This window comes from Taudactylus pleione, unplaced genomic scaffold (genome assembly GCF_031769625.1).
Source record: "Taudactylus pleione unplaced genomic scaffold, aTauple2 ptg000326l, whole genome shotgun sequence".
Taxonomy (NCBI): domain Eukaryota; kingdom Metazoa; phylum Chordata; class Amphibia; order Anura; family Myobatrachidae; genus Taudactylus; species Taudactylus pleione.
Window position 1 is genome coordinate 1,197,306 of NW_028284727.1, and position 25,888 is coordinate 1,223,193.

Consider the following 25,888-nt stretch of genomic DNA (forward strand, 5'->3'; position numbering starts at 1 on the left):
TAAAGTGCATGAAAAAAACGCACCTTCAGCAAGCACCTGCAATAAAAAAAAACCTCACCCATACTTGCAGACCACCCCCCAAAGGCTATTTCGCTAGTTTTTGAAGTTGTAACCCCACTTTGAAATTTTTCGCCCACTTTTTTAAAGTTTTTTTTGGGGGTGTCCTGTGTAATTTTTCTAGTGTTTGACGCAGTTAGCATCAGGGGGGGTGCAGGGTGGTTGCCGCAAGATTGCACTGCAAAACCCCAATTGTGCACTATTTTCCACCGGGTATTCATTGGCGAATCTTTTCCGCTGGTTACAAGGCGCAAACTTTTCACACAGACGAAAACTCAAACAAATTGATTACAGGGATAAGTGGAATCGGCGAAAATTACGTTATCGGCGAAAAGGTTTAGCTGAGAACGGCTTTTCGCTCCAAATTGAATATGGCCCGTAGCCTGTTAGTTTCAGCAGAAAATTACTTCACACATACAAACCTATTGTGGCCATCTTATGACCACATTTATTGCCAATATATAGAAAGCAACAAAATAAACAAAAATCTATTTTAAAATCATACTTAATAGGTACAGAAAAGGTAATGACTGGGTCATTCAATGCAGAAACAACCCCTCAGGAGTGCTTGTTTTAAGCAACAATGTCACCCATGTAAAGCTTTAAATATAGTGTCCCTTTTTATAACAGTTTATTACGATAGACCCCTGTCCCCGAGCCTTATCAGCTGCAACATGAGTGTTAGTGGGAGGAACTGGGGCTGTTACGAAAAGAATGCCACTTAAATAAAAACCTTACTAGATTGTAGTTATGTTGTATTACGTACACTGAGATTGTCAATAAACATCCAGTTTACCCACAAGTAAAAACTATTCTAATACAAATCTCATGTGTTTATGCTTCCAAGCCTTCCTTACAGAGGATCCAAAGCTAGTTTCAAGCTTTTATATTACGTATCACTAGACAAGAGAATAGAAGATAAATATATCATAAATCACCATATATAAACCTTCCGGCTTCAGTGCTTGCAGAGTGTGTCACAGCCACAAGCCTTATTATACATGACCCACTTTAGAATTGAACAAGAATCGCTTAATCTTTTACTGCTTATAAAAAATATATATATAATGGAGACTCTAAAGGGCTAGATTACAATCAAGCTAAGAATGTAAAATCAATACAAGTACTGACGTTAGTTGCAGCGGTCTAAATAAAGAATATAAACTTAATGCGATATAAAAAGCATAAAAATATTTGGCAAATATTTACTTGCGTCTCTTGGAAACCCATAGAAATAAAGACTTAATTAATGAATGAATGCACTTTAGACCTGACAACCATCAGATTACTTATGTGTGGACTTTTTCTACCTATAGAATTATTTTGTGTTACTCAAATTTTTTTTTATGTCAATTGACTGCATAAATGACACTTCTGAGTGCATGGAACCCCATTGAGTAATATCACATGTGAACAAAATGAACAGGCTAGAACAAGTGGATGGCAAATACTAGTTGCCATGGCAACTAAGACTCTGGTCCTGGCGACTAGTTTAGTCCTGGGGGTAAATTTACTAAAGTGAGTTTTTAGAAGTGGAAATGTTGCACATAGCAACCAATCAGATTATACTTAACATTTAAATAGCACCTTCTAAAACTTAATAGCTAGAATCTGATTGGTTGCCACGGGCAACATCTCCACTTCTAAAAACTCTCACTTTAGTAAATTTACCCCCGGTGACTAGTTTTCTCCACCATAGTTTGATCAGTGTTAGTGACAAGAGAGTTATTTTTTAACAAAAAAGACAGACCACATGGCTTCAATACATGACTGCTGCATGTGGCGATCGTCATGATGAATGAGATAGGATCATCACCATTTCTAGATTAGAGGAGGAGGCTTGAGCACACTTCACCAGTCAAATCCATGCCAATGACAAACCACCTGCTGTTGACATGCAGAGCTCAACTAAACTAAATGCTCTCCCAGTATAATGGCTGTATTTACTTTGAGATCACAGTCTCCAGCCCTATTAAACCTGATCCAGGCTATCACTGAAGGGACTGCTATAGTGATCTTAAGATCCTGCTGCCCGGCTGTCACTGGCAGATTACGCTTCAAGTCTATCACAGATGGTAGCTGGAGAGTGACTAATCTTTTAGGGGTACTACTGTGTGGCATACTAAGAGTTGGGGGCACTAATGTGTGGCATACTATGAATTGGCACACTACTCTGTGGTCGACTATGAATTTGGGGAACTATGGTGTGGTGCAGCGACTAAAGGGAAAAAAAACAAAAAAAAAAAAGCCAAAAAGAGGCTGAATGAAGAATTTTTGTTTAGAACCATGATCAACCTTGCCATGTACCAAACTGGGCTAAACAGATTATCCCATGAGCAAACTTTATTAACAAAAGGCTATAAAGAACATATAGATTACCAATTGTTTACCTAGCCTGGATCTTAACACAATTACAGGACACTAATCTAGAGGAAAAACATTTGTTACCTCCATCAAGACTCCTAGAAACACGTTTGCTTGAGGTGCGCTCAAAATGTGGAGCTGGCCTGTCTATCCTTGTGCTTGCCTCTCGAGTCTGTGCCTGTGTGCGGCCGCTATAACGAAACTTAGATCCCAGAGTCAAGAACTTGGCCTTCGGCGGCTGTTCTGGTGACGAGAGCCTGTTAAGCATAGTACATATGAAATATGTCCCAATAGTTCTATTCAAGTTCATGTTTTGTTTTAATGGTAAATATCAGCAGTTTATTTTTAGTTGTAAAATTTCAATTGCACATTTTAACCTGAAGAACAGTATTCTACAATGCATTTTTCTTTATAAATTAGTTGTAAACTCGTATACTACAAGAAATTCCTTTACAAATTTGAGGTTAACTTATGTCTACTTTTTACAGAGTGTAAGGTGACACTGTGTTGTAGACGTGTTTAATGATTCAGATTCTTCAAATCTTTGTGCTCTGAATCAACATTAAAAACAGGAAGTCATGAACAGCTGGAGTGCTATTGTGGTTGACACTAATTGTTGGCTGTTAGCGGAAACAATAGACTGTGAAAAAAAAAAAAGAGCAAAAAATGAAATAAATTAGCAAATGAGTTTCTTGAGCACACTTCTAATAAAGTAGAAAAGAATAAAAAAGTAATTATTTTTTATGGTCTCTGCTTAATTAGGTATTAGATGTATGTGGCCATCTGACACCTAATATTTAGTTTAAAATTTAAAAGGCGAGTTCACAATTTATATAAAATAAATAGTTATGGGCAGCACCAGAGGTTACCCTATAGCTGAGGCCTCAATAGAAAACAGGGTTTCCCAGACACTTAAGGGTAAATAGATATAAAAAGAAGGATTTTCTGGCGCTAGAAGTGGGTAAGATGCAAATATTTAGCTTTAAATAAATTGTAAGATACAAATATTTTACTTTAAATGAATTGTGTCTGCGACACTATAATGTGACTAGACCTACCCTTACTCACCCATATAGGGGAGAGCTAATGTCTAGATTGGGAGAGGTCAAAGTAATTCTCACAGCTATTATACAACACCTTGGAACAGGGGTCAGGGAACTTTTTTTACCTTTTACCCCAAAATATATTTAGTTACGCCGACGTTACCCCATTCATTTGGAAGGAAGGAAATCATATAGTAGTGCCTCCATAGTTATGCCCCTGTAGTAGTGCCGCTTGTACAAAAAAATGTGCAGTAGTAGTGCCGCTTGTACTTAATCCTCGCTCCTGCATCCGCCACCGTCCTGTCCGCCCGGCTGCTCCTCGGAACTATGGGAGAGACGTCATGACGTCTCTCCTATAGTGCGCATGGAGAGAGCCGGAAGCTGGAGTTCAGAAGAGAACTCCAGCCTCTGGCTAACGCGGCGCTGCAGGGAAGGAGCTGGGTGCCCGCTGGTAATAACATCTCAGCGGGCGTCCGGCTTATAGCCTCCATGCTGCACAGCCGGGCATGCATATGAATCATTCTATATTATATTATATATTATAGAATGATTCATATGCATGATTGGCTATCTGTCCATTCCCTCAGGAATTTCATTTTTACCCCATGTGGGGTAATTTACACCTGTTCCCTGACCACTGCCTTATCATTATCATTAATAGCGGATTTAATTCAAAAATGGAGGATATCCCTTTTGGTTTAAATAAATGTTATTGGGTGATAATTGCTTTGACCTCCCCGAGTCTACACATTAAGCTCTCCCTATATAGGAAAGAAAGGGTAGGTCTAATCACAGTATAGTATCAGACACTAATAGATTTGTAGCTAACCCTCTTCCAGCAGTGGTGAATCCTTTTTATATCTCACAATTTACAGTATGTTTCATGGAAATGCAATGTTCTTACCAGCACTCTTTGCAAAGTAATATCCTTCAAAATCTAAGACAAAAGTCTCCCTGAAATTGAAATTCTACAGAATATGGGCAGTGCATATATTTCTGTTTCATATATTTAAAACCCTTGCAAGTCTTCATTAGGTTAAATCCAGAGACACGAACATAAAACCATCCTAAAGCTAATAGTTGCATATTAGTCTTCTGTACCTTTCTATGACATATGACAAAATATGAGATATGGTAAGAACTTACCCTTGTTATCTCTATTTCTACGAAGTCCATAGGGTTCCACAGGATACCTTGGGGTATAGGTGTGACGTCAGTCATCGGGCACCATAGAGTTAAGCTTTCAGCCTCCCAGGATGCACTAGGGTCCCCCTCCTATACCCCGCCCCCGAGCCAAGGCACATTAGTTAGTTACCAAGCCATAGGCCGGAGGAGGAGAAGGAAGAGAGAAAGAAGATCTGGATACACACAAGAACCACACTCTCACCAGAGGGAGACGGAAAAACCGGTGACCAGAACAAAGCCCATCTGCAGCACAGGTGCGACAGGGCGGGAGTCCTGTGGAACCCTATGGACTTCGTAGAAATAGAGATAACAAGGGTAAGTTCTTACCATATCTCATATTTTCTACTTCAGGGTCCATAGGGTATCCACAGAATACCTTGGGGATGTCCCAAAGCAGTATCCTTTAAGGGTGGGGACGCTCCTGTGCTGAAAGGAGAATCCGCCGCCCGAAGGAAGCATCCTGAGAGGCGAAGGTGTCAAACCTGTAATACCTCACGAAGGTATGGACAGAGGACCACGTAGCAGCCTTGCAGATCTGGACTGCAGAGGCACCACGTCGAGCTGCCCATGAAGGACCCACAGACCTAGTGGAATGAGCCTTCAAAGAAGGAGGAACCGGCAGACTTTCATGAAGATAAGCTTCAGAAATAGCCATACGGATCCAGGCTGCCAAAGTTAGCTTTGAAGCAGGCCAACCCTTTTTACGGAAGCCATAGAGGACAAACAAGGCGTCCGACTTCCTAAACGAAGAAGTGCGGTCAACATAAGTCTTTAAGGCCAGAACAACAATTTCCTCGTTAACATGAAACTGGGAAACAACTTTGGGAAGAAACTCAGGCCGAGTGCGGAGCACTGCCCTGTTCCCATGAAAAACCAAGAAAGGGGGTCTACAAGAGAGAGACCCAAAATCAGAAACGCGTCTGGCCGAAGCTATGGTCAGAAGGAAAACAGTCTTAGCCGTTAGCCATTTAAGATCCACTGAGCCCAGTGGTTCAAACGGCGGTCCCTGGAGAGCCCTCAGGACCACAGCCAAATCCCAAGGCGCCACAGGTGGAACAAAGGGCGACTGAATGCGGAGAACACCTTGCATAAAGGTGCGCACATCCGGGATTGTAGCAATCCTACGGTGAAACCAGACAGACAGGGCCGAAACCTGTACCTTCAAAGAGGCAAGGCGAAGCCCATGATCTAGTCCCGCTGGTAGGAAGGCAAGTATACTAGACAGACGAAACTCCCGCGGTGCATAACCTCTCGGTCGACACCATTGGAAGAACGTATGCCACACGCGATGGTATATTCTCGCGGACGACGGTTTCCGAGCTCGCAACATGGTACGCACCACAGAGCTGGAAAACCCCCTGGACCTCAACATGGCTGTCTCAACAGCCACGCCGTCAAAGACAGCCGAGCCAGGTCCGGGTGAAGACAAGGACCCTGCGACAGAAGGTCCGGTCGTAGCGGCAACCGCAGAGGACTGTCCACGGACAGACCCCGAAGGTCTGAGAACCAGTGCCTTCTGGGCCACGCGGGAGCTATCAACAGGAGCGTCCCTCCTTCCTGTTTTAATTTCCGGATTACCCGTGGAAGGAGGGAAACCGGAGGAAACAGGTACGCGAACCGGAACGTCCACCGGACGGAGAGAGCATCCACCAGAGACGCCTCTTTGTCTCTTGTGCAAGACCCGCCTCCCAATTTAGCACTCCCGGGATGAAGACCGCTGATATGGCCGGAAGATTGCGCTCCGCCCATACCAGGATCCGAGACACCTCTACGAGAGCCGCCCGACTTCGGGTACCTTCTTGCCTGTTTATGTAGGCCACGGTGGTAGCGTTGTCCGACTGGACCTGCACCGGACGACCCTGGAGAACCCGATGTGCCTGCTGGAGAGCATTGAAGACCGCACGGAGATCCAAGATATTTATTGGAAGTTCCGCTTCTGTCGGCGTCCACCTGCCCTGGAACAAGTGTGGACCCGAAACTGCTCCCCAGCCCCGAAGACTGGCGTCCGTTGTCAACAGGACCCAATTTGGAACCCAGAACGGACGTCCCTTGTTGAGATGGGTCGTCTGCAACCACCAGGCAAGGGACAGGCGAACCTCCGGGGTGAGCACTATCGTCTGGGACTTCAGAGACTGAAGCAGCCCGTTCCACTTGGACAGTATCAGGTGCTGCAGAGGTCTGGAGTGAAACTGGGCATATTCCACCATGTCGAACACCGACACCATGGAGCCCAGTAACCTCATCGCCGAGTGTAGAGACACCCGGCGGCTGTGCAGACAACTGCGCACCCTCTACTGTAAAGCAGAGATCTTTTCCTCCGTCACAAAGATCCTTTGCTGTCCCGAGTCTAATAAGGCTCCGAGGTGCAGAATCCGCCGAAACGGGATTAGAGTTGACTTCTGCCAGTTGATTAGCCAGCCGTGCCGTTGCAGCAGCACAATGGTCAGGTCCAAGTGGTGTAACAGGAGCTCTGGAGATCCTGCCACTAATAACAGGTCGTCCAAGTACGGCAACATGCGGACTTCCTGCAGCCGCAGAGAAGCCGCCATGACCACCATCACCTTGGTGAACACACGCGGTGTTGTCGCCAGGCCAAAAGGTAACGCCCGAAACTGAAAGTGGTCGCTGCAGATTGCAAACCTGAGGAACTGTTGATGGCGCAAAAGAATAGGGACATGCAGGTAAGCGTCCTGTATGTCCAATGACACCATGTAGTCCCCAGGTTCCAGCGCCAGAATGATGGACCGTAGGGTCTCCATCCGAAACTTCGGCACCCGCAAAGACTTGTTGAGAGCTTTGAGGTTGAGAATCGGACGATACGACCCATTGGGTTTCTACACCAAAAAAAGATTTGAATAGAAACCCTGGCCCCTCTGGGAGAATGGAACAGGCACTATAACTCCAGCCTGGAGCATAGTGTGCAAGACCTTCCGCAGCTCCGTGGCCTTGTTCCGGTCTGATGGTAGACCCGTGGTGAAGAATCGAGTCGGGGGTCTGTGCCGGAAAGAGAGGGCATACCCGTGGGAGACCACCTCGAGAACCCAAGTGTCTGTCGTGATGACCGACCAACACCGGGCGAACTGCAGTAGGCGGCCTCCCACTTTGGGATCCCCCAATGGGAGGCCCGGGCCGGACGTCTGGTACTCCATGCCTGCTTCCGGGGCTTGGCCGATTTTTTGGGACCAGCCTGTCGGGGAAAAGACTGTGGTTTGGGCCTGCCCTGGGCCCTATAAGACCAAAAGGACGATGGTCCTGAACCAGAAGGAGCCGCGGCCGACGGGAGACATGACGATTTGGCTGCCGCCAGCGTGGCCACAATCTTGTCCAGATCTGGACCGAAGAGAACTTCTCCGTTAAAGGGCAACGCCTCCAAACCCTTTTTGTAGTCAGCATCCGCCTTCCAGGATCGCAACCACAAGGTGCGACGAGCAGCCACCGCAGCTGAAGAAATTCGAGACACCAGTGTATTAATGTCTAAGGCCGCCTCGTTGATATAAGTGGCCGAATCACGGAAATTACCAATCAACTCCGTTTGTTCGGCCGGACAGTCGGAATCAAAGGACGCCTCCAATGAATCCGCCCAGCGCTCCATCGCTCTGGCAACCCAGCAAATGGCCATAGCCGGCCGCGCTGCCCCCCCCCGCAAGGGAATAAGCGGACTTCAGGCAGATCACCTTGCGGTCCGTAGCATCCTTAAGGGAGGACATGGATGGCATCGGCAATGTGGCACTACGGACAAGACGGGTCACATGAGAATCCACCTGTGGAGGGGATTCCCACTTAGCAAAATAATTATCCGCGAACGGATAAGCCACTGCCAGGCGTCTCTGCGGCTGGTATCGCTTGCCAGGCTGTTTCCACGCCTCCTCTAAATGGTCCACCAACTGACCCGAAAGAGGAAAGACTGTGGCGTCACCCTTCACATCCTTAAAAAAGGCATACTTGGATTTAGCAGCTGGGGGAACTTCGTCCACAATCACCAAGGCTGTGCGGACTGCTCGAATAAGTCCAGGAATATATACCTTGGACCTAGCGTCAGCGTCCTTAGTATGGAGAGGTTCCTGGTCGTAAGGATGCAGAATCTCCCCATCATCAGACGTCCCTTCGTCATCCTCATAAGGAGCCGACAGACGCCACCGGCCGTTTATGTGGCCGCACCACAGTCTCCCCCTGCAACACATCCGACAAGTGCTGTACCGAACTCGTCAGGGAGTTAACCCACGCCGGCTCCTGAGAAACCGGGAGAGGGGAAATAGGGAGACTGCGGGGTACCACCAATTGTCTTGAGAAACCCTGCATGGGTGACGACACCACTGACTGCTGGGACAAACCCATCTGTGTAAACGCGGGCTGCGGAGCTAACTGGCCCACTAAGGTTGTAAGTGCCTGAGCGAAACAAGCCCAGGGCGGCTCCTGTATCGGTGCTGTAACCGTAATAGGCCGCGCCATCGACAAACACTGCCGGCAGAGGCCCTCCGCGCTACCCTCCCCCTCCGCTAAAGGTACTTTACATGTAGCACACTGTAGCCGGAGAGGAAAATCACTTTCAGACATGATGGTACTAAGTATGTGACCCCTCTCACCAATTGTATTTTAAAGAGGTGAGAGACCACCCTGCAGCACCGCACCACAAGGGCTTAGCAGAAAGAACAGGGACAGTAATAAAGCTGACAGTCAGAATAAAGATACAGGCAGCAGCGCTAGCACAGTCACATACAATGCAAAGAAAATCAATTCCTGCACTAACCAGCACTGATCACTCAACTACGCAGACACAGGGTCTGGTAGGACACAGCGCTGCATACACAGACCTGACCACAAGCGGAGGAGAGGTATGCAGGGGGACCCAGACCAAGAGGCTTCCTTCCAGGCTTCCAGCAGCGTTCACCATGCGTTCAGGAAGATGGCAGCCGAGGAGCAGAGAGGAGGCTGGCCTGGGGGAGGAGCGCTGCCACAGGGCCAGTCGGCAGAGTGCAGAGAGGGCTGTGTGCAGCGGGGGAGGCGCCGGCTGTGAGACAGGGAAGGCGCGCTCCCCTGGCATGCATTTAAACCCTGGGACGCCGCAGCGCTACCGCTCTGCTGCGGTCCGCTGTCCCAGGGGGGTAGTGGAAGCGCAGGTTCTTACCTGGCTCCACGCTGCAGCCAGTCCCCAGGGAGCCCCCTGCCTGGGGACTCTGGACCATGTAACAGCGGGGACCAACCGCGGGACCCCGCTGCTTACCTTGCTGTCCCCCTTGAATCCGGCCATGGTCCAGAACATCTGGGGTCACCGCTAGCTGTGACCCCAGATGCTCACCAGCATCCCCGGATCGGTACCGGCGTTCTGGTACCGGCGGGGGTGTAGGGAAGACAGCATGGACGTCAGGACTGACTGTCCATGCTGTACAACCAGATGTGCAGCCACAGCTGCATGCAGAAAAGCTTCAGGGGCTCTTCTTAGCCCCCACTCCAACAGGTGCACCCGACTCCGGCCGGGCACCAAACTAAACTGAGGTGCCTTGGCTCGGTGGTGTGGGGTATAGGAGGGGGACCCTAGTGCATCCTGGGAGGCTGAAAGCTTAACTCTATGGTGCCCGATGACTGACGTCACACCTATACCCCAAGGTATCCTGTGGATACCCTATGGACCCTGAAGTAGAAATATCTAAAATAGTAGTATTATACCTGAAAGCATAGAGATGTGTCCTCATACTCCTAGCCTCAATACGCAATGCGATACGAGAGAGATATGCAAGTGTCGCATATGAAATTTATCAGTGCAGTCTCGTGAAGAAGTTTTATTGCATCCATTTATGACTAAGACGCATTTTTGGCCAGGACCTGGCATGCAGAGAAGGGCTGCATGGCACAACTGCAGCAATAGTGTAGGAGGACACATCTGTGTATATATTAAAGTTTATGAAACATGCACTTGATATTGATTACAAATGCTTCTAGGAATTTTATTTTCTTATTTTCATTTTTGTTGAGGAAATACCCAACTTTTGGGTTCCAAAACAAAAGCAATAGGTTCAAGAACTCTGCAACAAGACATAAATAAGAAATTCTGGTTACTGTGAAATTCGACAACTTTATAGCTAAAAAGACCCCACTACTATAAAAAAAACCATAATTGAGATTGTATCAAACAAATCACGTACCATACTTAAATTAATTGGTTTTGTATTAAATGAAATAAAGTTACCTGTAAAATGTATGATGCTCCACACACACTTTCCATAACCGCTTTGCAGATCGATGGTTTGGCAATTTGAACCCAATGGTGCTCTCAAATTGTTCTGTCTGTAACACAGTTACAAAAGTAAAGTACATTTTAGTATCAGTATATTATATATGTGTGTGTGTGTGTATTTAACAGTTAGTAAGGAGACTGACATGTTGACGATACAGTGATGGCACTACAATGATGCTGTATGAGGATTTGCTGCATGGGTGGTAATCGACCTTTAGATCAACTTTCTAGATTTTGGGGAGTGCTCCTGCTATCACTGAGCATGGATATCCTTAAAACCTGGACAGTAATGGTGGAGTTTGGGAAACTTTGCAATAGTGAAAGGATTTTTGGGGAGTCCAAATACTTCGGATCAGGTCAGTTTATCAATTTTTTCTTTGAAACTTGAAAATAGCTTAAGCTCTAACTACCTGTGATATGTTTTATGTGAAATTCAATTTATTTCAGGGGTAATGTATTTATATTTTGAGATTCTAATTATAGTATAGTACTGATCACAAAAAAGGCGTCACAAACCACCTATGGAACAGTTCTGACAAAATCCGTTTGAGAATTTATAACTATACTGTCTGTTGATTTAAGTATGTGGTACATGATCAATAATCACCACATTTCCTTAAGTAACATAACACTGACAAAGTTTACAACACTGAGTACACTTTAAAAAGTATTTTCTGGTTGGAAATCTGAAATGTGACTTAATATCAGGATCACAAAGGCGGGAATGAGACAGGTCAATGGTTTATTTTCCCATGTGCACACACTGTATTACACACACACACACACACACACACACATACACATATACACAGATTGAATACTAGCTCAGTAAATGTCTGCCCTAATGGGACTATATCATTGTTTCTATGGAGACAAAGAAAAATTATATATAACAAGTAGTTGTCTAAGGATAACGATTAAGCAAAGAAGAAATGCTGGCGTTTGAACTAGGTAGTTGTTGCACGACACTTCTCTTGGAGCTCATTTAGAATGAAAATGATTTTCCATATGGTCATGAATAAAATGACGCTCCTTATCCTTAGTGTGTGTGCGCTAGGTAAATTTTGCAAAAACAAAGGGCTGAATTCAATTCAGAGCGATGATGAATAGCTGCGGGAGGGAGATCCTGCAGCTAATTCAATACGCCGTGCTGTTTGGGCGGCTAAAGGATTTCTTCTCCCACCTTCCTGGGGATGAGAGGAGAAATCCAACAAAACTGCCAGGTGCGCAGCTGTTTTCCTGCTTAGTGCGGCGCTGACAGCTGCGCGCCAGGCACTTTAAGCAGAGAATGCCGGTTACCGTGCCTTAACATCCAGGTTAAGTCGCGAGAACCAGCATTCTCTGACTTAACCAATTCCCGACCAGGCAAACAGCGCGCTGTATTGAAAAGCTGCGGGAGCTCCCTCCCGCAGCTATTCATCATCACACTGAATTGAATTCGGCCCTTTGTTTTTGCAAAATTTACCATACAGTTCTCTTGTTTTCTTAATAAGACAACTATTGTGACAGAGGATGGCTTGAACCAATTATGGCAGTGGTGTGTTATTTGACTTTTTATATGGCCTAACAAGTGGGCATTGATCAGACAAAGAGGCCACACATTACCCACAACGTTGAAGCATTAGCTTATAATACAAGATAAAAATTATAGTTACTGTAACGCCTAAAAATAGTTTACAAAGCCAATAATTAGATAAAATTACTGAGAGGTTAGCTAAGCAAACTAGTGCGAAGAAATATGCATCATATCACAGACTAATTTCATAGACTGTGATAGAACCCTTATTAGGACAGGAACCTGATCATGATGGCTACAGTCATACGCAATTAAATAATTCTGAAAAATTGGAAATTAAAACAATATATAATCTCCATTAATTCTGTTAAACCAGGTGCCTCAGGAGTCAAAATACTGGGATTGAAAACAATTCAGGTTTTTTAGTTATATAGGATGATCCTAAAAATACTGCAACACACTAGCATCCCATATTAAACACACAGAGGTGTACAACGACTAAGAATATGTGCAAGATGTAACATATGGCACTTACCTCACCAGGTCTCACTTTAATGAAAAAATTGCAGCGTTTGTAAGAAATTTTAAGAATCTTGGGCCAAGCAAAGCGATTAATTCGGAGTCTGTCCTTATAGATGAGCAGTCCATTTGCACACACACCAAGCATGATATCCACACCTTCAGAGTCCTAAAACATAAAAGTAACATTGACTGAAGACATCACAGGAAAAATTGTAACTGTAGAAAAACAATCATTTCTATATGAACACTGTTTATTGGGCGTTAACACACTGAATCCATGAAAAGTTCACAGATTTGCGTGTTAACTGGCTGTTATTTATTACCAGTTAATTATATAGCACACACATATTCCACAGCTCTTTACAGAGAATATTTGGCCGTTCACAACAGTCCCTGCACCAGTGGAGCTTACAATCTATATTCCCTACCACATGCTCACACACACTAGGGTTAATTTTTGTTAGGAGCCAATTAGCCTACCAGTATAAGATCATAAATCTTGAGCAGTAACACTAGCGCACTAAGGTGCTGATCGGGTGAGCTACAAATCGCAGAGGTTTGTACCCCTCTGTATATATATTCAAACAAGGAAAGAAATACTAATGGTATTCCCAATAGATTGAGCTCAACCCTTCTATGGTGACTGTTAACTGTTGTTATAACACATAAACCTGAAGCTGTGCGTGGTTATGTTCAAGATATTTTACTATCCAAGTATAACAAAATGCATAAAATAATAATAAATGATACAATTAGTGTTGTCAATGCAGACAAGGTATGCAAAAATCAATTGAAATATGAAATAGTATACAATAATGGAAACGACAGACACAATAACTGCGTCAACCTGTGGTAGGTGAGCTGATTCACTCACAATTCTGTTGTATGTAGACCCAGAAAAACATACATGTGCTGACTACTAGTATGGGCGTAGATAAAATTAGTAAACCAGTGAGATCTAGTTCTTGGTGGTAGGATAAAGTTAAATGTTCCAATCGTCTGTAAACTATTGAGTCCAATAGATGCATTCAAAGTAATGTTGCACTTGTGTAAAAGTCTGGATTGCGGCGTCCCGCAGTGTCCAGTGACAGTGTGTAGGTGGGTATCCTGATGTGGAATGGCGTCTCTGGGTCTTCTTTACAGAGTGGGTGGTGTAGGGAGAGTAGTGGCTGAGTCCATGAGGTGGCCCCTGTGACTGGCTAATGTGGTCTGTGCAGGACCTGCGGAGGTGTGCGGCTGGGCACCTAAAATCCCCCGGGTGCCTGTGCTACAGACTCTGATGCCGTTCTCTGAGGAGGGGATATATGCAGTGTCGGCTTATCCAAACCTCTGCCGCATGCCCCCTCCACGCTGCGGGACTCACCTGCTGTGTCTCTTGCCGTCTGTCTCCTACCTCCTCTCCTCTGTGGACGGTAGCTCCGTAGCCATGGTGTCTTCCTTTATTGTCCTTCTGTTCAGTGTCAGGTCACGTTACAGGTCACGTTGCATCCTGATCCAAAGCTTCAACTGCTGGTTACTGCTGCTGACTGTGTCAGTGTAATCAGCACTGGATTGTAGTACTCTGGATCAAAGTGATGTAGCTTTTTGACCCAGAGACGCCATTCCACATCAGGATACCCAAGCTACACATTGTCACTGGACACTGCGGGACGCCGCAATCCAGACTTTTACACAAGTGCAACATTACTTTCAGTGCATCTATTGGACGCAATAGTTTACAGACGATTGGAACATTTAACTTTATCCTACCACCAAGAACTAGATCTCACTGGTTTACCAATTTTATCTACGCCCATACTAGTAGTCAGCACATGTATGTTTTTCTGGATCTACATACAACAGAATTGTGAGTGAATCAGCTCACCTACCACAGGTTGACGCAGTTATTGTGTCTGTTGTTTCCATTATTGTATACTATTTCATATTTCAATTGATTTTTGCATACCTTGTCTGCATTGACAACACTAATTGTATCATTTATTATTATTTTATGCATTTTTATTATACTTGGATAGTAAAATATCTTGAACATAACCACGCACAGCTTCAGGTTTATGTGTTATAACAACAGTTAAGTCACCATAGAAAGATTGAGCTCAATCTATTGGGAATACCATTAGTATTTATTTCTTTGTTTGAATAGCCTACCAGTATATTTTTGGAGTGTGGGAGGAAACCAGAGTACCTGAAGGAAACCCATGCAAGCACAGGGAGAATACACAAAACTCCACACAGTTAGGGCCGAGGTGGGAATCGAACCCTTGACCTCAGTGCTTAGAGGCAGTAATGCTGACCATTACACTGTCTGTGCTGCCCACCTGATATCACGGTCAATGGGGATTTCTTCCCGGGTTTTAGGAGTTTCAAAAATAAATCCCTATTAATTGGGGCTAACTGAATAGCCCATGGCCATCAATTAGCCAAAAGTAAATTACCGCAGCTAACTGAATCTCCCCCTTACTATTTTACAAATTAAAAGACATCCTCAACAAATATCCTTAAGTAAAAGTGACATACTTCTTAAGCTGGATGCACACCTAAATGGCAGTGCGACCCAGCAATGCAATGTAACAATACTCCACAAGACCTGCCCATTGTTGCTGCTTCCAACACATCGGGCCAAATGTAATAGGGTGAGAATTTAGCAGTAGACACTTTTTAAACTCGGCCAATGTGATAGACTCTGGAGAACATGCAAACATGCAAGTTTTTAGACTAAAAAAAGACTCACGATTTAAACTCTCATTCATATGTTATCCCATTTTGAAGATAAAACTCGACCAATGTGAGAGTTTAGCCAAACTCTCACATTTTCTAAAACTTCTCACCCTATTACATTTGGCCCATCTTTTGCAAGACTAAATTTGATCATTATAAATATATATATATATATATATATATATATATATTTTTTTTTTATTATTTTTTTTTTTGTTAACCCATAGATTAAAAAAAACAACCTTACGGTTTCACATGTCCCATTAAGGCTTCTTACATATGATCTGAAATTTCACAAGACCTATAGAATTTCTGCCAATCAACTTAAAAAAGCAATGAAATTCCGATCATTAAGGCTGACACCTTAATGGACGTGTTCTTTGTGCAATACAGATATGGTATGCCATCACACCCTGTGGTTAACTGCAGATTCAGCACTCTCACAGAGTGAAATTGCTATCACTCATAAAATGGTGGAGCTGCTAATTCACAGAATGGAGTGCTCATTGGAATACAAACAGGAACAACCAGCCCCGGGCTCTGGAGACCCAGTACTGGCTGTGCTATATACAGGGGACAAAATATGTAGGGGTCCCCTGTATGAGGCACAACCAGCACCGGGCTTTTCAAAAAACAGTCCTAGTTGACAAAATACGGGGGAAAAACAATGTAGGGGTCCCCCTGTATTCAGCACAACTAGCACTGGGCTGAGTCCGTCCTGGTTCTGGAAATACAGGGGAAAAAAATGTGTAGGGTCACCCTGTATTAACCAGAACCAGCACCGGACTTTTTCTAGCGGAGGAGTAATATCACAGCCAGGGGAGCCCTTTCACCGGGCCCCCACCCGAAGCATCACCCCTGACCACTAGTCAGCCCAGACCCGGTGATCCCTGGGGACCCCACCAATAAAGGGGTCTCCCTCTCCAGGGCACCCCAGGCCCGGGCTGAAACCCCGAGGCTATCCCCGGCACCCCTGGCCGGTGGGTGCCGGGTTGATAGTGTAGTGCATATTTATGTATAAACATTGTCTTTTGCAGTAGGACTACAGGTCCCAGCAGGCCTTCCCCCGCATGCTGGTACTTGGAGAACCACAAGTACCAGCAAGCAGGTGACTAAGAGCCCACTGATACCTATAGTACCCCTGTAAAAGAAATATTAAAATAAAACAAGGACACAGACTGTTTTAAAATTTTATTTTTCTGCACCTTCACTTGGGTGGTGGCAGCCTTTAAGCTCTTTTCATGGCTACCTCTTAACCCAGGCCTTCCACGGCATCTTCACTTGGAGGGCAGCGGCCTTTAAGCTCTTTTTCATGGCCACCGTCCATCCAGGACTTCCCTGGCGTATTCTTGCTTCGGCAAGTCACCCGGCCGACGGACTGCCGCGCCATCTCCTCACACTGGTTTATACAAGCCAGCCGAGGGGGCGGGGCGATGACGTCGCGAGCCATGATTGGCTTGTGGCTGCCATCTTTGCACCTCAAAAATGGCGCTGAGCCGCCATTTTTGAAATGGGCTTTGCAGTTCTCACCATTAAAGTCACTGGTGAGAACCGCTCATTGGCTGAGAGGCGGAAGGCTCGGGTGTCTCACATCCGCCATTTGCGTACAAAAGCGGAAACATCGGTAGCATATTAAACCTGAGTAAGCTTATATTGTCTCAGACAGAGCAGCTCTTCTATGAAGCCGGGGCCTTTACAGCTGAGAGCAAAAACAGAGTCTCACTAGAGCACGCCAAGAAAATGGTCCCAAAATGCCTGCGTGTTTCTAACCACCCTCTGTTACCTCCCCAAACATTGACTACCCATCACTCACATTGTGAATAAATCTGCAAACCGCCGTCACTAATTTAAAAAAGTCGCTTGACTGCGTCCAACATCGAATCAGGCCCTAGGTCTGCTAATCTATCACATGAATTATTCCTATATGTATTGGCGGATTCAAATACAGGACCATTGAGGTCCTCAGGTAACTCAGCTATATGAGGTCCCAGTAGGGCACTGTCCCAAAGATGGAGGAAGAACTTCATCTGCATGTAACAGTATGGAGAAATCACACTTTAATTTTAAATAGACATGCATTAGGCGTATGCAGTCAGAATGTATCTGGTAAGAATGTCCACTTTGCAGAAGGTCAATATGGTTAAAATGTTGACGCCTGCAAAATGTCCACATCGTCAAAGTCTCGACAAAAGAAATGTCAACATATGTCGAGATCGGAAATATCGACATTGACATAAGGTCAGTGTTAGGGTTACTGTTAGAGATTGACGCAGAATTAGATGAAAAGCAGTGTCGCCATTACATCTGCGTCAACATAGTGAAAATCGATATAGTGAACGTCACAAAAATAAAAACTACATCCACAGGATGACAATGAGCAATGTATTATATCTTCATAGCCAATATCTGCAAATTTCAATATCATTTTCACACAATTACACTGTCCAGCTGGTTAAACCCTTATACTACAGGTTTGCTGTGTAGAAACAAAATTATTCCAAAGGAGTGAGCTTACTTGCTTTTATCCTGTCTAGACAGGATACATACATATTTTCAACAATCAAATTGTCAACAAGCAGTATGTGGACACCGGAACACAAACACTGTGATGTCGGCAAGTGTAAAATGTTACTTTTAGCAATTTATGCGCGTTGACAGTACAACTATGAACTAGGGGTGAGCGGGTTCGGTTTTACTCGGATCTTTAAACGGCATTTTATTGGCTATCGCCTATCATGTGTTTTGGATAGGCAATATAATAAATCCGAATTTGCGGTAAAGTGGCGATAAGAACCGAGTAAATCCGAGTAAAACCGAACCCGCTCACCCCTACTATGAACACAATGATAATTCATAATTTTGACAGTAGTACTGTCGACGGGTGTAAAATGCTGTTAGTAGTCTGTGTTCCCGGGTCCCCATAATGCTTGGCGACATTCTGATTGTCGACAAGCAAACCACTGCCCATATAGACTATAATGCACAACACACAGCCAATGGATGGTGCACAATATGCAGCCAATGGATTGTCAGCAGGCTGCATACAATGGAAAAGCTTGCAGGAGACACAGGACAGGAATACTTGTACCAGGTCTTACAGTGGTTGGGAGAGCGAGCAGTGAGAGTAGCTATCCCAGTTTCACTCCCTGCACCAAACTCCAGTCACTAGAGTCAGCCTGGCAGCAAAAAAGAATTAATACGCTTCACTCTCATTCATGGTCAGGCTCTCCCTGAACAACTGGGGAAACTGAAGAGACTGGGGTGTCTATAAGTGTAGGATGGGATGTGTATTTGTGCCAGTGGATGGTCTAATGGGGCTGTGACGTGTGTAGGCATAGGTCTCAGAGGTATGCAGTTGATGTGGGTGTGTGGGAGTTGTGTGTCTCAAACTTGTTTGGAAGAGACGACACTGGGGTGTGTGTACACACCACTTTCATATCCACATATTCAAACAGACTGGACACTTTGCCAATATTATGCTAGTTTATTGCTATTATGCTAACTTTATGCAAATATCTGTGCAAATAAAAGTGCTATCTTAAGTATAGTACAGTAGTGATGGCAGTGTGAAAATACTGCACACATGCGAAACGTAATAGCGAGATCTGGCGCCACTCTAGTAAATATGTGTACAAAGCTGAGTAAGGACACATCTGTATGGCATAATTGCAAAAAGTTCCTCAAGACATTCCTAAGTATTTTACATGTTTAAAATAGTTAAGTTTTATTGCAACCACTTCTTCATAAAAGTAGTATCCAAAGCAGTCCTTAAACTCAACAAAATGTTGTGCATCCTTGGCTTAGCCAATACAAGCTTCTAAAGCAGATGTCTCATTTAAACAGCAACCACGCGGTCCATAATATTCCGCTTTCAACAACAATGTCCAAACAATATGTCCTTTAAAGTCCGGAGAACCATCTAGTATGTGATTATTGTAAAGCTTGTGTTCTTCACCCATGGACTGAAACTAAGTGGCCAAACTGGAAGACATATGTATTGTTGCCAATATTGCAGGAGGTGCAACCAATATATACCACAAATCACATGATACATATGTTCTCTGGTGGCAGAACCATAAAATATTTAGATAATTTACTTATTCGTTGCAGACATGTGCTGACACATACAGATGTGTCCACACACATCTTACTTCCTCGCACGTTAAGTAGTCCTTTTAATCGGTAGCTCGGAGCGTCTTTTCCTGTGACTTTTTACCTTCAAATGAGTCGTATTCGCAAAGTGATGCTAATAGAACGCACAACCAAATTCTGCTAAAAATGATATGCAGAATGCCTATATTCTGTGTGTAACTTCAGGTGTACCTGCATGTAAACTGCTACGTTACAGTGTCAGCAACATGCAGATACACCCACAGAACATAGGCTTGACAAATATCACTCTAATCAGCAGAAGCTGCTTGTGTGTCCTTTTCACATCGCTTTGCAAATAAGATGCATTTGAAGGTAAAAAGTTGCACGAAAAGATGCTCGGCACTACCAAGTCGCAGGATGCTCCAACTTCATTTGTGCATCATAACTTTTGGATTACTTAATACAGTCAAAGTCCATATATAAAAGTATTTTGTTCCACTTCCTGTATATTAACATTTCTGAATAGCACAGGGTTTAGGGGCCTTGGATTGTATTTAAGGCTAAATTTCTTTATTAGTAGCCAGATCTAAGTGAATCTAGAAAGAAGTATTCATTAAAACAACAGCAGTTTAGCTTTTGGGTTTTCAGTCAAAAAAAAGTAAACAATACAGCAATAAAACAAATGGAAAAAGAACACCCCAATGTTTAGATTCCGAGTGTAAGCATTGCTGTTTATACAGATTGATAATGTTTGTGTGAAGAGAAAGAGGGCAACAGGGCAGTTATGGTTCTTTTGGCTGGTCGATCTTTTCCTATTCAAATTAGTAAACCTCAAGTTTATAAAATGTTAATATGCATTAAATAACAGATTGTTATTGGTTTCCTTTATTAATACAATGTATATTTAGATGCATGAAATATATCAGTCTGTCTCCTGAAATAGATACCATATACGGCAATGATCACTTACCTTAGCATGATGCAGATCAACACCATACATTGACAACTTCTTGGCATTTTCTAAGAAATGAATATCAGCTTGTGCTGGTGTAAGCCCTCTAAATAAGGGGGAAATCAATATCAGTTTATTCAATTCAAGGGCACCAAAGTGATGTAAACATTTCCTCACATAACTATCAAGCATATTTACAACTTATCCGCTGAACGGCACCAGTATGATATACCGCAGTGCCAGCGGTTCTAATCCCGACAGCGGAAGCCTGGCAGGGGTGAAAATCCAGAAGCTACAAAAGGTAAGTATTAACTAACCTTTTTTTACCCCCTACCCCTAACCCTCCTTTAGGAGTGCCTAACCCTAACCTCCCACCAAATGCCTAACCCTAACCCCCCTTCCCAGCAGCCTAACCCTAAGTCTCCCAGGGGGGTGCCTAACCCTAACCTCCCCCTGGGGTGCCTAACCCCCTCATCCCCTAGCCTAATCACCCCCTCCCCCGCGGCTGTACGCGCCCAGCTTACCTTTGAATTTACCTGCGTACTAATGACAGGCGTCGGGATTTCAACGCCTGTCATTAGTACCTTCCCGGGATTAGACAGTCGGGAAGCCGGCGGCCGGGATTTCGTCCGTTGGCTACCCGCCTGCTTCCAAGGGAAAAAAGTGCAATTTGCCTGTTACCACGTCACATACGGCCATTACAGGTATAAAGCTATACAAGGGTTTGGATTTTATACTGTCATATCACGAAGTTAAAAAAAACAAGTGAGGCAGGAAATTGTAATTAACTGTAAAATGGAGCCTCCACTTTTTCTATACTGGTTTTCTTTCCCCTAGATAGCAGCACATTCAATAAGAAAGGTAAAATTAGATGTCACTAAGTGGTGTGAGTGGTATTCGACTTTTGCCAGGAAAATATGATGAGAACTTGCTCGTCTTTACAAATCCACTTACTGATCTATCTAAAATGTATATCCAGTAAGGGTTTCCATTCCCCATGCTCGTAACTTTGATAATTTCCAGAACGCAAGCTACCTTGGCATCCTCCAGCCTAACTCCTAGCATTTCAAGCTCCCTTAACTTGTGTCTTCAGCAATTAGCAACTGTGAATGCTGCATGTACATATCCAAAGAGCTGGCAGATAAACTTCCCTCACACTGATAAATGATCCCACCACATCAGATATCCATTTTATTTTATATTTGTTTTGGTCAGCAATGCATTCCCAATGCAGCAAACATTTGGTCAGTGATTCACTATGTCCAGTTACAGCTTTAAAAATATTTAGTGAGTGCAGTGGAGCCTTCAGGATGATACTTTGTTAAAGTTAAATATTAAATGAAGTACAATGAAACAATATATATTTATTATTTGTATTATGTGCATATTTTCACACCTTGTTTTATTCAGCATGTAACGATGTTTATTGTTTTGTGTAAATGCCGCACATACACCACACTTATAAATACATTATGTACAGATGTGTCCCCATATCAAGGCTCCTTGCGCGTCAAACAGCCTTCTAATCGAACCATGCCGTGACTCAGTAGCGCAGAGCGTCTTTTTGTGCGACTTTTTACCATCAAATGCGTCTTATCCACACACAAATGTGAATAGGATGCACAAGTAGAGTCTGCTGATTAAAATGATATGCGTCATGTCTATATTCTGTGTGCGACTGTGGGTGTATCTGCATGTGAAATGCTATGTTACAGTGTCACAGCTGCAAGCACTGTAACGTAGTATTTTGCATGCAAATGCACCCACAGTATATAGGCATGCTGCATATCGTTTTAATCAGCAAATGTTGTGTATGCGTCTTATTTGCATTGCTGTGTAACAGACACATTTGAAGGTAAAAAGTCACACGAAAAGACGCTCGGCGCTACAGAGTCACACAGCGCTCACGCATAATGTGTAACGCGACTTGTAGCGCACGGAGGATAGATGTATGTGGACACATCTGTATTAGGAGTTTAGTCTTGGAATGTTTGTAGAGCCCTGGACCACTGACACCAGACACCACTCTTTTACAACTGTACACTGATACTACAAGAGTTCTGCAAATCTTTATCCCTTACCACAAACTTTTTAACTTCGTCAAATGTAATCTTCTTACAGAAAACGTAATGCTCTGTAGATAATGTCCGGCTACAAGGGTGATGATGCTGAAGATAAGATCTCACACAACGAGTAGTATAATTCCAATCAATATTACTGATCATTGACAAACATCAACAGACCTGTGTGTTTTATGCAGTTCCATGACTTTGTCTTCCAACTCCTTTGTTTGACTGGGTGCAAACTGAAAATCACTGATGTAGTCAGCACTGTGCTCATCTGCATCATAATCTCCCAGCTCAGCCTGCAGCACAAGGGAACCAAGGACTGCATGGGTCACAAATGAACATGGCAGACGTCCTGATGCGATATCCTGACGGAGCTGAAGGCACAGGAAATATCTGCAGAAAGAGTTAATGAAATTGAATGAGAACATCCAGCAAATTTATAATTTTTTTATTACATTACAGTCTATTAAAGTCCACTCTTAAAAGGGGTTTCCCTTAAGGCTAGTATTTACATCAAGTCCTATGTGGAGTACATCAAATGGCTTGTGCCTTTGCATACACACTTACCAATAAGCCGACCGATATGTCTGGCCAGAGGAACCAGCGGTAGTATATGAGGTGGTTGGTCTTCCCTACACACAGGCAGATGCGTACAATATATCTCAAAGACGTATCTCATCTGCCATACTACAGGGCTAATGCGATATAACTGTGAATGACATAGGTCACAGATGGAGCCTGATTCAGAGATGGGCGCAGTGCTGATGTTTACGCAGTTGAGCGATGTTTTGCTATTGCGCAAAAAGTATTGGAAACCATTACTGCACAGTGCACATGTATGAACCCAAACATTCAGATGACATTCGCAATTGAATACGGAATCGCTAACAGAGAAGGAGCGATCCCTGGGTGTTTCAGGGTGGAGAATAGGTGACCTAAAGTGTTTGGAAAAAGAAGACGTTCCATGGGGGTATTATGGGAGTGTCATGGGCGTGTCTGGGAACGATGATGCATTGATGCAAAAAGCTTGTGTTAACCTGCACAGGACTGGAACATTTACAATACAATAGTAATGTCAAAAATTTACTTAGATACAGATTCCTCAAACGTTCTATTGAGTATTTAAAAAGATGGTGGCGCTCCCCAGGGCTATTTAGTACATAACATACTTAGGAATGTTTCTTTGTACAGGGGTCAAAAGAAACCAGAGATAAACCCTTTTTGGGGGCACTCTTGATATGAGAATTAATAATATTAAAACATAACTTTAATATTAGTTAAAAAAAATGCATTCCCAAGTGCATCATATCGGCGCTGGAATCCCAACAGGGGTGAGAATGCCGGCACCAGCATAAGTATGAGGGTTAGGTGTTAGGCACAAGGGGAAGGGTTAGGCTGCGGCGAGGGTTAGGGGTGAGTGTAGGGGTACTTACCTTTGAGTGTCGGGATGTCACTGTGAATTTTTTTATCGTCATTTGCCTATGCATGACATTGTGCTTATCACAGACATGGACGTTGTACCACTGCTGGCAAAATTACTTTGACATAATCAATATCATAATTATTATCTACTTTATTCTAACACATCCAATCTTATCCCCCCATCCTGTTGCACATTAACAACTTTCAAAGTAACAGCTTCAATTTCTAGGTCTAAATAATCATTACTAGTGAGCCTCTCTTCCAAATAGTTGTGGACTACTGGAAGGAGGCTGCTCTATGATTAGTGTGAGTCTTAATGCCCGACTCCCACATAGCAATCATGGACACCCTTAGGGCTCTCCTTAGGACCCCATGAAAGCCAAGGGCTTAATTCTGCGTTGCACTAAAAGCGCACGCAGCAGCGTCTATTGGTGGTCCCTCTGCAATCTTATTCAAATGCCACTAGAAACACCTTCCCTTGTGTACATCTGCTTGGCCAAATATGTAAGGACCGAGATGCCCACTTTTAGAATCCATACACACTGCATAATAGATTGCTGCATTCTTAGACGCCACCATAAGGCCTACAATGCCTGCGGTTGTGAGTCTGACACTTCCATAACACGCCCACTAAAGGAACATTTTTCATCCACCACTAACCACCGGCCATGAATGCCCATCACTTTTCAGCAACATTTCTTATGCAATCTAATTCAATAGCAACAGCATCTTTGAGCATACACCCTGTGTAATGCATGCTCCACAGGGGATTTCGGAAATTTTCAAGCATGTGTAATTGCGAAAAAATAACAATTGCTCAACTTTGTGAACATCGGCATTGCATGTGAGAGTGAGGAGCCCAATGTCAGCACCAACAGAGAAGGCAGAGCATGGGACGTTACATAAAATTCATGACAGTGTTGGGAACTCACTTTTGAGCTACTGTAGGCATCTTAGCACATGTAAGAGCAGCAACAGGATAACTACTAGCATAATGTGGCCATGTTCTGAGCCTTTCCATGCCCCTGTGGGTGGTTTATGGAATGCTAGCTATATTCCTTTTTTTTTCTTTTTTTAATAAAAAACCCTGAATACCCACAGATGTGTCCTTTTTACCTGTAGCTTAGATTTTTCTACAGAGCCCCTCTCGGCGTGCCAGATCCCATGTGACTCGGCAGCAAAATGTGCTTCTTAGTCGCATAAATAAAAAAACTGGGAGAGATGGACTGCATTGGCTAGCAGAAACTCAGCAGTGAGGTGTGCAACATTTGTACATCTGAGTCTGAATCTGTGAAAAAATGCTCTGATGCAAGCAATTGTGGTTTTTCCCCACGCTAAGTTCCGTTGTGCTTTATCTGTGACTTTGTACTTGTGTAAAACCAATTCATGTGCGGTTAGAGATACAGCCTAGAATCTCTAGTACACTGTGAGCAAATTTTCGCTTTTTCTGTAATGCGACAAAGATGCAAAATTGAAAGACTATCTGTGATGAATAACGTGCTGTATTTTTCTAAGTTGCGCCGTGCATCTAGCGCCATATGGTGTAAAGACGCTCAGTAAATTAGGTGAAATCTATATATCAAGAGTCTGTTGTTTTTGGACAATGGTTAATATACACAACTGTTAGCACTTGAATTTTTCTTCAAATGTGAAAGTAGCATCCTTATTTTTTTAGGGCACTTTAACACGCATATTTACAGCACCCATTTGGAGGTT

General features: G+C 43.8%; 1 protein-coding gene across 13 annotated transcripts in view; it reads right to left on the reverse strand.

Annotated features, from left to right (window-relative positions):
• The window catches only part of EPB41L2 (erythrocyte membrane protein band 4.1 like 2), a 258,307-nt gene that overhangs the window by 78,907 nt on the left and 153,512 nt on the right, over positions 1–25,888 (reverse strand). For all 13 annotated transcript variants that reach the window (XM_088443090.1, XM_088443088.1, XM_088443086.1 and 10 more), the window contains exons 7-11: positions 22,925–23,143; positions 20,700–20,787; positions 12,933–13,085; positions 10,834–10,931; positions 2,506–2,678 (exon numbers count right to left, since the gene is read on the reverse strand). In XM_088443090.1, the coding sequence (XP_088299216.1) occupies positions 2,506–2,678; positions 10,834–10,931; positions 12,933–13,085; positions 20,700–20,787; positions 22,925–23,143 (731 nt within the window). The remainder of the gene's footprint in view (positions 1–2,505; positions 2,679–10,833; positions 10,932–12,932; positions 13,086–20,699; positions 20,788–22,924; positions 23,144–25,888) is intronic.